Below are 13023 nucleotides of genomic sequence, written 5' to 3'. Positions count from 1 at the left end.
GATCAAAAATAAAGTTAGCTTCTGTTTCTCCACTTCTCTTACTTTGCTCCAGCCTCAGGCTCAGATGGTTCTCCGAGAGTCAGGTTTAGAAAAAAAGCACAAGCAAATAAAAACAGTTAAATGTCATTCTAGTGCAGCTCCAGGCACAAAGTAGCTTTGAGAGCATCCCAGAATCCTTGCAAAGGTTAGATTAGGAAGTAAAGCTATAATACTTACCAGTACGTTGCCAGGAAATTTAGATTCCACCCCCTAAAACATTATGGGGGACTGGATAGCTGTAAATTACAGGTTTGAGTCCAGCGTGGGGAGACTGGCATTATTGATGCCTGTGTTGTACCTAGAAGAGTTGTATTTACATATTTGTCAGTCTGCTGCCTTTCTAAGGGAGATTTTTTTTAAAGTGGACAAGTGTATGCATAAGTTTGTGATAAATTTGCTTTTAGCTTTTGAGAAACCCTTGCTGAGATAAAATGTGATTACCAAACTCAACTAAGCTACACATCCACATTTTGGAGTCATATCTGATTACAGTACAATTTCAAACAGAAATTAACTTTTCAGTATTTCTCAGTTTACAGTATCACCAATTAATGTTCATAAAGTGATGCAGCTCTGAGGACTGGCTTGTCAATTTTAGGAAAGAATAAGCAGTTGGCAGTTTATCATTGGTTTTCTACAGCTGGCCACAGGGTCCAAACTTCTGAGGTGTTAAGCACCTCCTGCAAAGTGCCAAGTATCCTCAACTCTTACTGAAGTCCACAAGTGTTGCTGTGCACACTAAACATTTGTCTACCCTTGAAAGTGTTTCTGATAAGGTAGGGTATCAATTTAAAGTGCAACAGCTATTCCTGAATAACTCCATGTGTGAACTGAAATAAGTGTGCCCACATATGGAGTGAATCAGGAACAAATCCATGCGTAAACAAGCCCTTAAGCAACTCGCAGGATTTGATCTATACCATATATCAGGCCAGGCTAAAGACAGTCACCATCCAACTGGGATGATGACTTTGGCCCTCATCCTGCAAAGACTTATGCACATACTTAACTTCATGTACTGTGAGTAGTCCCATTGCTAGCTTCAAATGATAAAGTTGTAGTAATTTTGGAGTTATTGTTCTGCTGCTAGATTGAACTTCAATAGGAAAAGCAATGTAATTCTCCTACAGGGCACAATGCATTTAAATGATTGTGGTGTATTTAGCTATGAAGCTGTTCACTGCATTTTTAAGCACAGTTTGAGGATTTATTTACAGTAATTATTTATTTAGATTTAAATACAACAATGCTTATACAAATCTCTAGGCACCGTGATTAATAATGATAACAAAACAAACATTCATATTATAACAAAACAACAACAACAAAAAGAAAAACAAATCCCCAGCAGCATTAAAAGTAATTATTCAAAAAGGAGCTCTGCCAGTCTCTACAAAAATCCCACCCTTTCCTGCCCCTTCATCATTCTGGGAACATACCCTCAGCCCTCTCCAAAAACCTAATCAAACAGAAGTGTTCTGCAGCATTCTCAGAAGGTGGCCATATTCCAGCTATTTTGGATCCAGGTAGAGACCATGTTCCAGAGACTTTGAGCTGTCACACAGAACACCCTGCTATGGGCTGCCTCTCTTCTACAACAAGGGGGAACCTATTCAAATGTCTCTAATGACTGCAGCTGGGACAGTATGGCACAATTCCTCCAGATTCAAGATGGAGGGTCTTACAGAGTGACACACATTCCACCTGCTTTCTTACTCATGGAGAGTTTATAATTGTTCCTTCCTTGTTTGTTGTTTTCTTTACTCTAAAAGGAAAGATTGAACATACAACTTTGTGTATAGAAGACATTCTTTACAAGGAGTTAATCACACACTAGCAAGCATGTACCAACTATATTTCTACAGATTATTTAAAGCCACTGATTTCTTTTAAATTAAATCTGGATAGCAGATCAACATGTGTGATTAGTGAAGATTATTTTATGTAGTTGAAATGTACAATGAAGTAATAATGTAATTGGCAGAGCTGAGAAATGCCAAAATAAAAAATAAAAAAACTTAACACAACACTGATGCTCCAAGCCAGAGGTGTCAATGTCTACTTTATGGTGTTCTCATGGCTAAAGTGATGGGAAGAAGGGAATTAACTCTCTTATATCCAACCAGATGGTAATAATGGTATTCCTTTCTGAGTAGGTGATTATTGCCTAGTATTCACAGGCATAGGAAAATCAATGTTGGAATGATTCACCTTGGTATGAGAAAGTCTCTCCAGTTTTACTTTATTTTTCCTTGATTTTTCTAGCATCTCTCTCTTTACCCCTTTCTATTACACTGGAAGGTTTTAAATTAGCACTTGCCCTAGTCCATTACATTAGGAATAATCATCCCTAAACCTGAAAGGAATAAGACTCAGTTGACACCTTGCTGGTTAGAGTGTTCCCACTGTGTCTCCCAACATGGTGGTTTCTTCAGCATATGAGTCCCAGGAGCCTACTAGATCTGACAGGGATCTGAAGTTTGGAAATGTATCCCTTATGTGAGGAAGTAGTAGTTAAGGTTTGTCTATACTTGAAAGTTCATTCACATTAAGGTAGGGGTTGAACTTAAGGCAGAATATCTATTCCTGAAAAGTTCCAATTGTGCCTACACTTAAAAGTTTAGCCAATATAGCTGTGTGAGTTAGGAGTGTGATTCCCCCTCCTCCATGGTGACCAACATAGCTATGCTGACAAGAGCCCTAGTGTAGATGAACATAAGAACGGCCATACTGGGTCAGACCAATGGTCCATCTAGCCCAGTATCCTGTCTTACGACAGTGGCCAATGCCAGGTACTTCAGAGGGAATGAAGAGAACAGCCAATCATCAAATGATCCATCTCCTGTTGCCTGTTCTCAGCTTATGGCAAACAGGCACTAGGGACACTTAAGAGCCTGGTTTTGCATCCCTTCCCATCCTGGTTAATAGCTATTGATGGACCTATCCTCCATGAACTTATCTATTTCTTTTTTGAACTCTGTTATAGTCTTGGCCTTCACATCATCGCCTCGCAAGGAGTTCCACAGATTGATTGTACGTTGTGTGAACAAATACTTCCTTTTATTTGTTTTAAACCTGCTGCCTATTAATTTCATTTGGTGACCCCTAGTTCTTGTTATGAGAAGGAGTAAATAATACATGCTTATTTACTTTCTGCACACCAGTCATGATTTTATAGACCTCGATCATATCCCCCCTTAGTCGTCTCTTTTCCAAGCTGAAAAGTCCCAGTCTTATTAATCCCTCCTCATATGGAAGATGCAGTTATGCTGGCAAAAAAGGCCTTTTTTTCTGGTATAGCTTACTCAGTTCAGGGAATATAGCAAGAAAACTCTTTTCCTGGTGTAAGCTGCATCTTTCCTAGGAAAGGTCTGCCAGTAATAGCTCCACTGGCAAACCCTTTCGAGTGTAGACAAGACTTGTTGCTTTTCCAGTAGCATTGCTTTTCCACTTGGGGCATTGGGGGTTCCTCCTTGTGGAAATATTGGGGTGGTGAGTGTCATGTCTGAGACAACTTCCCTTTGGGGCCCAAAAGACCTGTACACCCCATTGCAATGACTACAACTTAAAAACAATCTGATACCTTTTCCCCCCAAACACATAAAGCAAATATTTTCTTCTGGGGTTAGAGTTTGCTTTAGTTTTGTCTGAATAAATTATTATGTCAAAGTTTAATTCCCTGATAATAGAGGTTTATGATGGAAATGGCAACACACCTTCCCTTCACAATATAATGATGTTAAGGAGATATTAATACAACCAGTTTTGGGAAGCTGTCATCAACATACTGTAGTTGTGACTTAGGGTAAGTCTATACTGTGAAAAAAAGTGTGTTCTGAAGTTAGCTAACCTATATAAACTAACGTGGATTAAAATAGCAGTGAAGACATGGCAACTCTGCTTTTAATTTGGTTTAGCAGCTCAACTTAAAGCATATAGGGCAGGCGGGGGCTGAGCTAGGGCTGTTAACTAAAATTATAACCCGAGTTGCTGTGTCTTCACTGCTCTTTTAACTGAGTTAGCTAACACAGGTTAGCTAATCTGAGTTAAGAATACATCTTTATTTGCAGTGTAGACATACCCTTAAGGATTAGCTATTAGGGCAGAACCAGCCTTTAGAACCAGTCAGGTTCAAAGACTCCTCAGTGTTTGGGATTTCTTAGAATATCAATACTAATGTCAGCTTTAATTTTGTATCAGGTAAGTTTCTACCTCTTTTTTGCAAGGATATTCTTCTAAATGTAATAATACAAAACCATTATAGTTATTTTCATCCGTAGACTTCAAAGTACTGCACCAAGGTGTGTAAACACCATTATTCCTACTTTACACATGGGGAACCTGAAGCAAGTGACTTGCTCAAGGTCAGGCAGAAATTTAGTGGCCAAACCAGGAATAGAAATCTCACCTCTTCACTCACAGTTCACTGCTCTAGTCCCTGCTCATCAAGCTAGAAGCTTTGCCACAGTAGCTTTTCCTAATATTTATAAGTTATTCCTGGCCAACTCCCGAAGATGCCCAGCGCTGGCCTTTGGGGTCCAGACTATGACACTTACAGCTGCAGCTCTACTGGTTTTTGGAAGGGCGCAAGAAATCATCTTATTAGGCAGGTCCTAATTCTAAGCCAAAAACAATAAAATCCTACTTCCTGTTAGAGAATGATGGTTTACTTTGCTCCCCCTTATGGCCTCTTTTTCAAGAGTCAGTGCTTTAGGAGCATGAAAAAGTAGTGCCCATACAAAAGCTTTTTTCCCACCTGGGAGCATGTTGTAACCAAGATAGAATCATAGAAATGTAGGACCTTGAGAAGTCATCTAGTCCAGCCCTCTGCATTGAAGCAGGTCCATGTAAAGCTAGACCAGCCCTGACAGGAGTTTGTCCAACCTGTTCTTAAAAATTTCCAAAAGATGGAGATTCCACAGCCTCCTTTGGAAGCCTATTCCAGAGCTTAACTGCCCTTGTAGCTTAAGCCCATTTCTTTTTGTCCTACCTTCAGTGGACACGGAATATAAAGAGGACAGTGATCAATTGTAACAGCCCTTAACATATCTGACATAGACAAAATAAGCGTGAACCACTCTTGTGCAGTGAAACGGCTCTTTAAAAGTTGTTGCAGTAAAGTAACTGAGAAAATAAAGGATGGAACAACACATACTGAAATAGTAAGAAATGTAACTCTTCGGTTTTATATAACCAATTTTTAATCTTTTTTCCTCTAAGGCCCAGATGCTATTCGTGATTACAGAACAAAGCTCCCTGAGTATACTCGCTACATCGGAGCAACCACTCCAGCACAAGGGGCCACCGCTGACCTTGAGTACTTGTGGCGTACTGCCCCCTGGATGACTTCTATACTGCCCCACAAACATTCCTACCCTGGACAAATTGGCTGGGGAGTAACAGAATTTAGTTATCTCAACAGAGGAAATCTGCTCAGTGGCATGCAGATTAAGGTAACTACTCATACATTTCTCCAGAATTTTATCAGATGCCATCTAGATGGCATTAAAGAGTGTCTTGCTTTGTAATTTTATGCTGTGTATTTGTAGTGCTGTGGTTAATCAGAGAACAAGATGGAACACATTTATTTGATAAAAAGACACCATTTTTTAAGATCATGTACAGTCAACATTATTACAACAAATGTATTAAAGTGGTGGTACTTGAAATTATACTAAGCATTCATAAATCTTAGCTTTCCTGAAACAAATTAAATGGAAAGTTGTGTTGTGTAATGACATGTGCACTAGAGGTGTGCAAACTATTAACATCTTAAATCAATTGAGTCCATGTGTTTACAAATATCAACCCATGTTCATGAAAGCTTGGGGAAACATTTTCAGAAATGGGTCCCTGAAGTTAGACTGTCAAGTCCATGCAGATACCTAAACAAACAGCCTGATTTTAGACAATGCTGTATGCACAGCACCTATCCACTGATGTTAGCTTTAGACACCCATTTTTGAAAATCTTGGCCTTGATGGATGTGGACTGAGTTTTAACACCTTTCTGGGAAACTGTCCACTCAGAAGTGTGGAAGGAGGAAGTGACTGGAACAGCTGGGAGGAGCTAACTTTAGGATGGAAGGTTCCCTTAAGGGTTGCAAGGTTCACTTGAGAGTTTGAACTTGAGCTTTAAGGTAAACCTGCAGGTGATGGCCCACTTCCAAATACTGTAAAAAGAACTGCAGGCATGAGTTTCTGAACTCATCTGTGAGCAGAATCCTGCCAGGTTTGCACAGGTCTAGTATGTGCTCACTACCTCTGAGAACTCTTAACATTTTTTTGGTGCTTAGCCACTTGGGGAGCAGAAGTAGAGAATAGAATCTCAAGACACTCTTGAGCTTGTCTACCTCCCCTCTGGGTGCTGAATCTGCAACCTTTGCTTACACCTGTAGTCCCAGTTGAAGTCATTATTGGGACTCTTGACTTCCATATGTAAGGATGGCAGGAAAGTGCCTTAAGTGTTTAATTTTTGCAAACATCTTTAGTTTTTATATACAGATGCCAAAACTGCATGTTTTTATTGAGTCGATCTGACCAGTTATGCCTGAGGCCCCAGTCAGGTTCGGGAACTATCATGCTAGGTGCTGTACAAACATATACAACAGAGTTCCTGGCCTGAACGAGCTTTTTTGTATCGCTAAGACATAGCTTACAAATGTCCGATAGTGTTTGCACATTATATAACTGCACACTGCACTCCTAAAAAAAGTCAATGAACATAGTTAAAACCTCCAGATTATCAGTTCTTAGTACAGTATATGAATTCTTACCCCACTCATGGGGCCCTTGTGTTTTCCCACTTCTCCACTGGCTGCAATTTTCTCTCCCCAGTCCTCATTAGTGTGAAAAGGAACAGAAACAAAGGATGGAGGAGCCTGGCCTGATCCTTCGTCCAACATCCTGTGAAGAAAAGCAGGAAGGGGGCAGCTGTCCTGGTTCAGCTCTTTCCCACACAGAGGATGACAAGGAGGAAAAGGTGGCCCTCCAACCTTTATCCCCTCTGCACAGTAGCACCATGTATAAATAGCTACAGCTGAAAACATAACAGATTATTTTCCTTGGTGGATGGGTAGGAACTGTTTGTGTTTGAGTTTACCAGGAATGGAAAAGAAAATGCTCAAGGCATTTTGAGAACTATTAGAGAAGAAACAGCAGACTTTGGCTCTAAAATGTTAAAACTTTAGTTTCCATGGGTTGTTCCTTCATAGCTTTGACGCAGGGAACTAAAAGGCACTTGAGGACTCTGAAAGCCACATTTGGTCCTAAGGGCATAATTTGGGCACCCTTGCAATACAATGCCCTTTCTAGGTCAAAGTCTGAACCTTCATTGATTGCTTCTCTGCAAAATCTGAGCAGGTGTACATTCCTAGGAAGAATACTGGCATTGATTAGTGTCTCATGCTTCTTTGTTCAAACAATATATCCTGCTCAAATGAGTCTGGTATGAGAAAAAGCTTTGTGAAAGCATAAATGGGTGTGTTTATATATATATTTGTACACACACACACACACACCATTTTATATACTGGTATGAACTCATGAATGGGAGGTGGTGGTGGTGGTTGCCACTCAAAAATAGGCAGAAATTAAATAACAATGTGGGACCTAATTTTCTTCATTCTTAGTACTGGGCTCCAGTATGTAGAAACTAAGGTATCTCTTCATTTAGGATCCTGAATTATTTGGGCATAGGAGCCTTCCTGGCAGCATTGCCCTACAGAAGCAGGAGGAGCTGCATCTCTTTTGGGTACATGTGCAACCACTCAATTCATCCTACAAAAGCATTATGTGAAACCACTCAATTTAACCTACAATAATAGGGGAGGAGACCTAAATAATTTGGGCCAAGAAACGGCTGCATAAAATGCACAATTCACACCCCATCCTGGCATATCACCTCTGCTCTCTGGCTGTGAAGGATCTATGTGGGGTAAAATTCAGATTTTAGTGGAAACAGAGTTGAGCTGAGCAGTTGCACCCTGCCCTCTTTCACTGCCTCTTTTCCTGTCTGTGACAAAGAGGCTGCTAAATTTAGCCTAACCGGTGTAACGGGTTTATTCCGTTATCAGATAGCCATTAATAGGATGAACATTTTAATCTTAGATATCAATACACAGCTGTTTTTCTTTTAACAAATTTCCTATTTTACTTGATACTTCTAAGTCAGCTTCTTCTGGAATTAAAAATAGTTTTGAACTGCTTTCCCCTTATAGAATCAATAACACACATGGAGTCCAGGTCCCTCTCAAATGCCTGACAATCTTCAAATAATTTCAGCTCCCACATTTCTGATCTGCAGATGTTGCTGTCAGTACAAATTGAAATTAAAAAGAACATCTTTGGACTTTGCTACAAAGTTATAAAAGTAGCTTTTAAAAGCACCTTTCATAGCTCCATGGCTATGAGTTTTAGTTTCACTTAAATATTATTTATCCTCTCTTGTGTCATAGAAGATTGTAATTAAATCGGATATACTAACCAGGAGTATAAAACTTCAAGCTCTGTTAGATAAACATATTTTCAGATCTATTTTACAAAGTGGTAATGTCTGACTGACAACAGTTCTGCCAGTGTTAGCACCCTAACATTTCTGAAAATCACAACACATTGTGTTCTGAACAATTGTTGACATTGTAGGTAAGAGTCTACGAACCAATATTCCTGTTGCCATCCCTGCATCAGATGAATGTGCTCATTATATAGGAAAAAGCTATACGACGTCTAAATGACCACATTGCTATTTCAAGTTGCTGCTGATCCTTTAGAGCCAGATCTACTGCCAAATTCTGCTTTCAGTTATACCAGGTTACATTTGCAGTAGCTTCATTATTGTGGATTTACTCCAATGCAACTGTATTTTATTTCATTTTGCTTTACAAACCTCATGAATTAGGGGGTCAGATACTTTGTAGCCTACGTAGGCTGAGCACACATCAGGAGCTCCTTGCATTCCATCTCACAAGCTCCCGTGTGCCACCCACCCCTCCCCCTCTATTTCAGGAACTCCCTGAAATTTCCCGCAATATACCCCATGCTAGACATTCTGCATGACCCCTTTTCTCTCTCCTTCCATATCTGGTTTCTCCATTCTTAAAATTTGGCTCCCAGCGGGAATAGAGGGGAAGAAACAGAAAGAACTTGACCATTCTTCAGTTTGATGGTTGGTGATATTTGTGGATATTGAGCCTGATTCTCTTTTCATGTACACCTATGTAAACACAATTGACTTCAGTGGAGTTACTTCTGGTTTACCTGAAGTAAGTGAAACAACTATTCCCTTTGTTTGTATTACTATTCAGAATGACTCTGCTTTGCCATCTGTCTTTTTAATTTTATTCTGATTTATTTTGTTTTCTATGAATTCCTGTTGCCATAGCAGCTAGGCCTATACAATAAATAAATAAATAAATAAAAGCTTAAAACAAGTTTGATAGCTAGGGCTCTTTCAAATTCACAGCCATGAAAAATGCGTCACAGATCGTGAAATCTGGTCTCCCCCGCATGAAATCTGGTCTTTTGTGTGCTTTTACCCTACACTATACAGATTTCATGGGGGGATACCAGCGTTTCTCACACGGGGGTTCTGACCCAAAAGGAAGTTGCGAGGGGGTGTCACAGGGTCATTTTAGGAGGGTCGCAGTATTGTCACCCTTACTTCTGTGCTGCCTTCAGAGCTGGGTGGCCAAGAGTGACAGCTGCTGACTGAGGGCCCAGCTCTGCAGGCAGCAGCATAGAAGTAAGGGTGGCGATACCATACCATTCCATCCTTACTTCTGCGCTGCTGCTGGCAGTGGCTCTGCTTTGAGAGATGGGCTCCTGGCCAGCAGCCACCGCTCTCCAGCTGCCCAGCTCAGAAGGCAGTGCTGCCGCTAGCAGCACAGAAGTAAGCATAGTAGTACCGCGACCCCCTTCACAACTCTTTTGGGTCAGGACTCCTATAGTTACAACACTGTGAAATTTCAGATTTAAATAGCTGAAATCATGAAATTTACGATTTTTAAAATCCTATGACTGTGAAATTGACCAAAATGGACTGTGAATTTGGTAGGGCCCTATTGATAAGTTAGCAGCAAGTGATGGCAACCTAATTGTCCCTTGCATTACTATAATCAATGTCTTACTAAATCAACTGTTAATACAAAATAACCAAAACTGAACAAAAATAAGAACTCATACAAACCATTTTTAAAGGGCCTTATGTCAGACCCTGAAGCTTGCCAAACTCTGGTTCTGGCAGAGCTCCAAGGGGAGCAAATTCCATCAGTGGAGGCCCCTCACTGGAGAAAAGCTACAACTGACAATCAACCCTTGCAAGATCCCACCCATGAGCTAACAATACCTCTTTATAGACCAGGGGATAGGCAACCTATGGCACACGTGCCGAAGGCGGCACGCGAGCTGATTTTCAGGGGCACTCACACTGCCCAGGTCCTGGCCACCGGTCCAGGGGGCTCTGCATTTTAATTTAATTTTAAATAAAGCTTCTTAAAGATTTTAAAAACCTTATTTACTTTACATACAACAATAGATTAGTTATATATTATAGACTTATAGAAAGAGACCTTCTAAAAACGTTAAAATGTATTACTGGCACGCAAAGCCTTAAAATAGAGTGAATAAATGAAGACTCGGCACACCACTCCTGAAAGGTTGCCGATGCCTGTTATAGACATTACTTGTGCCCATCACTATCGTGTCTAGGCACCAAATACTTATGAGTCACTTGTACCAAAAGCTGCTTATCTAAGTAAGACACATGTCACATACCTTAACCTGGTCTAAGCACACCTCAATAAAGGAAAGACCAGCAATCTAGGGCCTTAGATTATAAACCCTTCAGGAAAAGGACTGTCTTTTCTGTTTACACAGTACCCACCACAATGGGGCCCTGTCCCAACTGGGGCTTTTGGGTGGTACCATAATAATATTTTCTGCTACTGCTCCTAACACTAGGTCTGTAGACTCAACTGTTCACATCTTCCAGGAGAGACCATAAAAAAAGCCTGGCTCTCTCCAGGTCTCTTCCCGCAAATTTTAGCAAGGGTACTGTTTATGTACTGACTATATTTCCCATCGTGCCTTGCAAAATAGGGCTAATTATGGCTATCATAAGGAAATACATTTCCCAGCCAGCCCTGCTCTTCTGCTGCTTTGAGAGGTCAACCAAGAGCTAGCCTGATCCCCTGCCAGTGTGAGGAGTTCCAGCCCTTTCTGTTCACTGAACCCTGGTGGTGGGCCATAAAGCCAGGGTCTGCAGGATGGCTGTTGTTTATAAACCCCCGACTGCTTCCCCAAGACTACAGTCCATGCCTTGTGACTGTGTCTCCTGTCTCAAAGATATTTTTATAGGAAAACTGGGATGGGATGTACTGGGTCAGGGAGCTTCCTTATTAAACTCTGAGGACCGGTGTGCCCTATATTTGCATTTAGTGGCTCCTGAACAGGCCAGCAAAGAGGGTGGCATGGAGAGCAGGCTGGACAGTGGGTGCTGGATCTGCAATTACATGAATCCAGTGGTCCTAACAAGTGGCATATGTGGGGGCGGGTGGATGGGCGAGGGCGGGAGGAGGGAAGCAGGAAGGAAACTACAGCTGCTATGTTGACCCATAGCCTGGAGTAACAGCCTGCACCACACAAGGGTTTTGTTGTGGTTTTCGCTTCTCATCCCCTCACACTTCATTGGGCTTTATGGACCCAATTCAGCAGGGTACATAAATGCATATGCCTAACTTTAAGCACGGATTTCTGTGCAACTCCTTTCATGCATAATGGGCTCATTCATATACATTGCTGGTTCAGAGCCTCTGGATACATCCACAGTTCAATACAAGACTCGTGGCATGACCACAGCTGGCCTGAGCTGCCTCAGGCTTGCAGATCTAGGGCTGTGGGGCTAAATATTGCAGTGTAGACACTTAGGCTCAGGCTGAACCCCAGGCTCTGAAACCCTGTGAGAGGGGGAGGTTCTCAGAGCCCATGATCCAGCCCGAATGTCTACATCGCAGTTTTTAGCCCCGCAGCCTGAGCCCTGTGGAACCACGTCGATGACTCAGGCTCTGAGACTCAGTGCAGCAGGTTTTTTATTGCAGTATAGACGTACCCTCTGTGAGGGAAATACAATTTTCCCTTAAAGCTGTCATTCCTGTATCTGCAGACTCACTAATACAGCACAGCATGGGTTCACCTTTAGAAGATGTTTTCTTTGCAACCATAAGGGATAGAAATGTACCGTATATACTAGTTCATAAGCCAAATTTTTTTTAGTAAAAAAGGGAAGCACCAGAGAAGGGGGTCGGCTTTGAACGGGTATAGAGAGGGAGAGGTGGGACACAGCCCCTTCCCCCCTCCACCCCCAAGAGAGGGAGCAAGGAGAGGCAGCAGAGCCAAAAGGGAAGAGGCGGGGCCAGAGTCTCACCGCTTCTGACCACGCTGCTCTCCCCGCAGCCTCCGAAGCAGCTGCAGCTCCGGGGCTGGCAGGCTGCAGCCGTGCCACTCGGCCCTGCCCCACAGAGCAGGCTGTGGCCGCGTCGCCCAGCCCACCGGAGCATGCTGTGGCCGTGCCGCCCGGTCTGGCCCCCCGGAGCAGGCTGTGGCTGTGCTGCCCAGCCTGCCGGACCAGCTCCAGCCAGGCCAGAGACATCCTCCCCTGGCCCTCCCCAGATAGGGAATGGGATGGGAAGAGTGTGGGGGTCCCGGGCTGGGGTGGGGTTATGTGAGGGGTGGTCACAGGAGTTACTCCCCTGACTCCCAGCTTCTTCCCCCCCCCCTCAAAAATTTCCCCACCAGTTGCTGTCCCAGCCTGTCAGAGTAAGCAGCTGACGCACCAGGACACTTTGTTTACTTAGGTTTACCTCCGTGCCTGCGGAGGCTCGAGGTAAACAAACCATCTCAACCCACCAGCGTCTTATCCTGATGGCCCGGGAGCCAAAGTTTGCTGACCCCTGAATTATAGGGTTGGCTTATGAACAGGTTATAAAAA

General features: G+C 42.4%; 1 protein-coding gene across 8 annotated transcripts in view; it reads left to right on the top strand.

The window, feature by feature from the left end:
• The window catches only part of SPMIP2 (sperm microtubule inner protein 2), a 124719-nt gene that overhangs the window by 8695 nt on the left and 103001 nt on the right, over window positions 1-13023 (top strand). For all 8 annotated transcript variants that reach the window (XM_065597928.1, XM_024106213.3, XM_024106211.3 and 5 more), the window contains exon 2: window positions 5260-5492. In XM_065597928.1, the coding sequence (XP_065454000.1) occupies window positions 5260-5492 (233 nt within the window). The remainder of the gene's footprint in view (window positions 1-5259; window positions 5493-13023) is intronic.

The sequence above is a fragment of the Chrysemys picta genome, chromosome 5 (assembly GCF_011386835.1).
Source record: "Chrysemys picta bellii isolate R12L10 chromosome 5, ASM1138683v2, whole genome shotgun sequence".
NCBI classification, from domain to species: Eukaryota; Metazoa; Chordata; order Testudines; family Emydidae; genus Chrysemys; species Chrysemys picta.
This window is presented reverse-complemented; position numbering and strand designations above follow the sequence as displayed.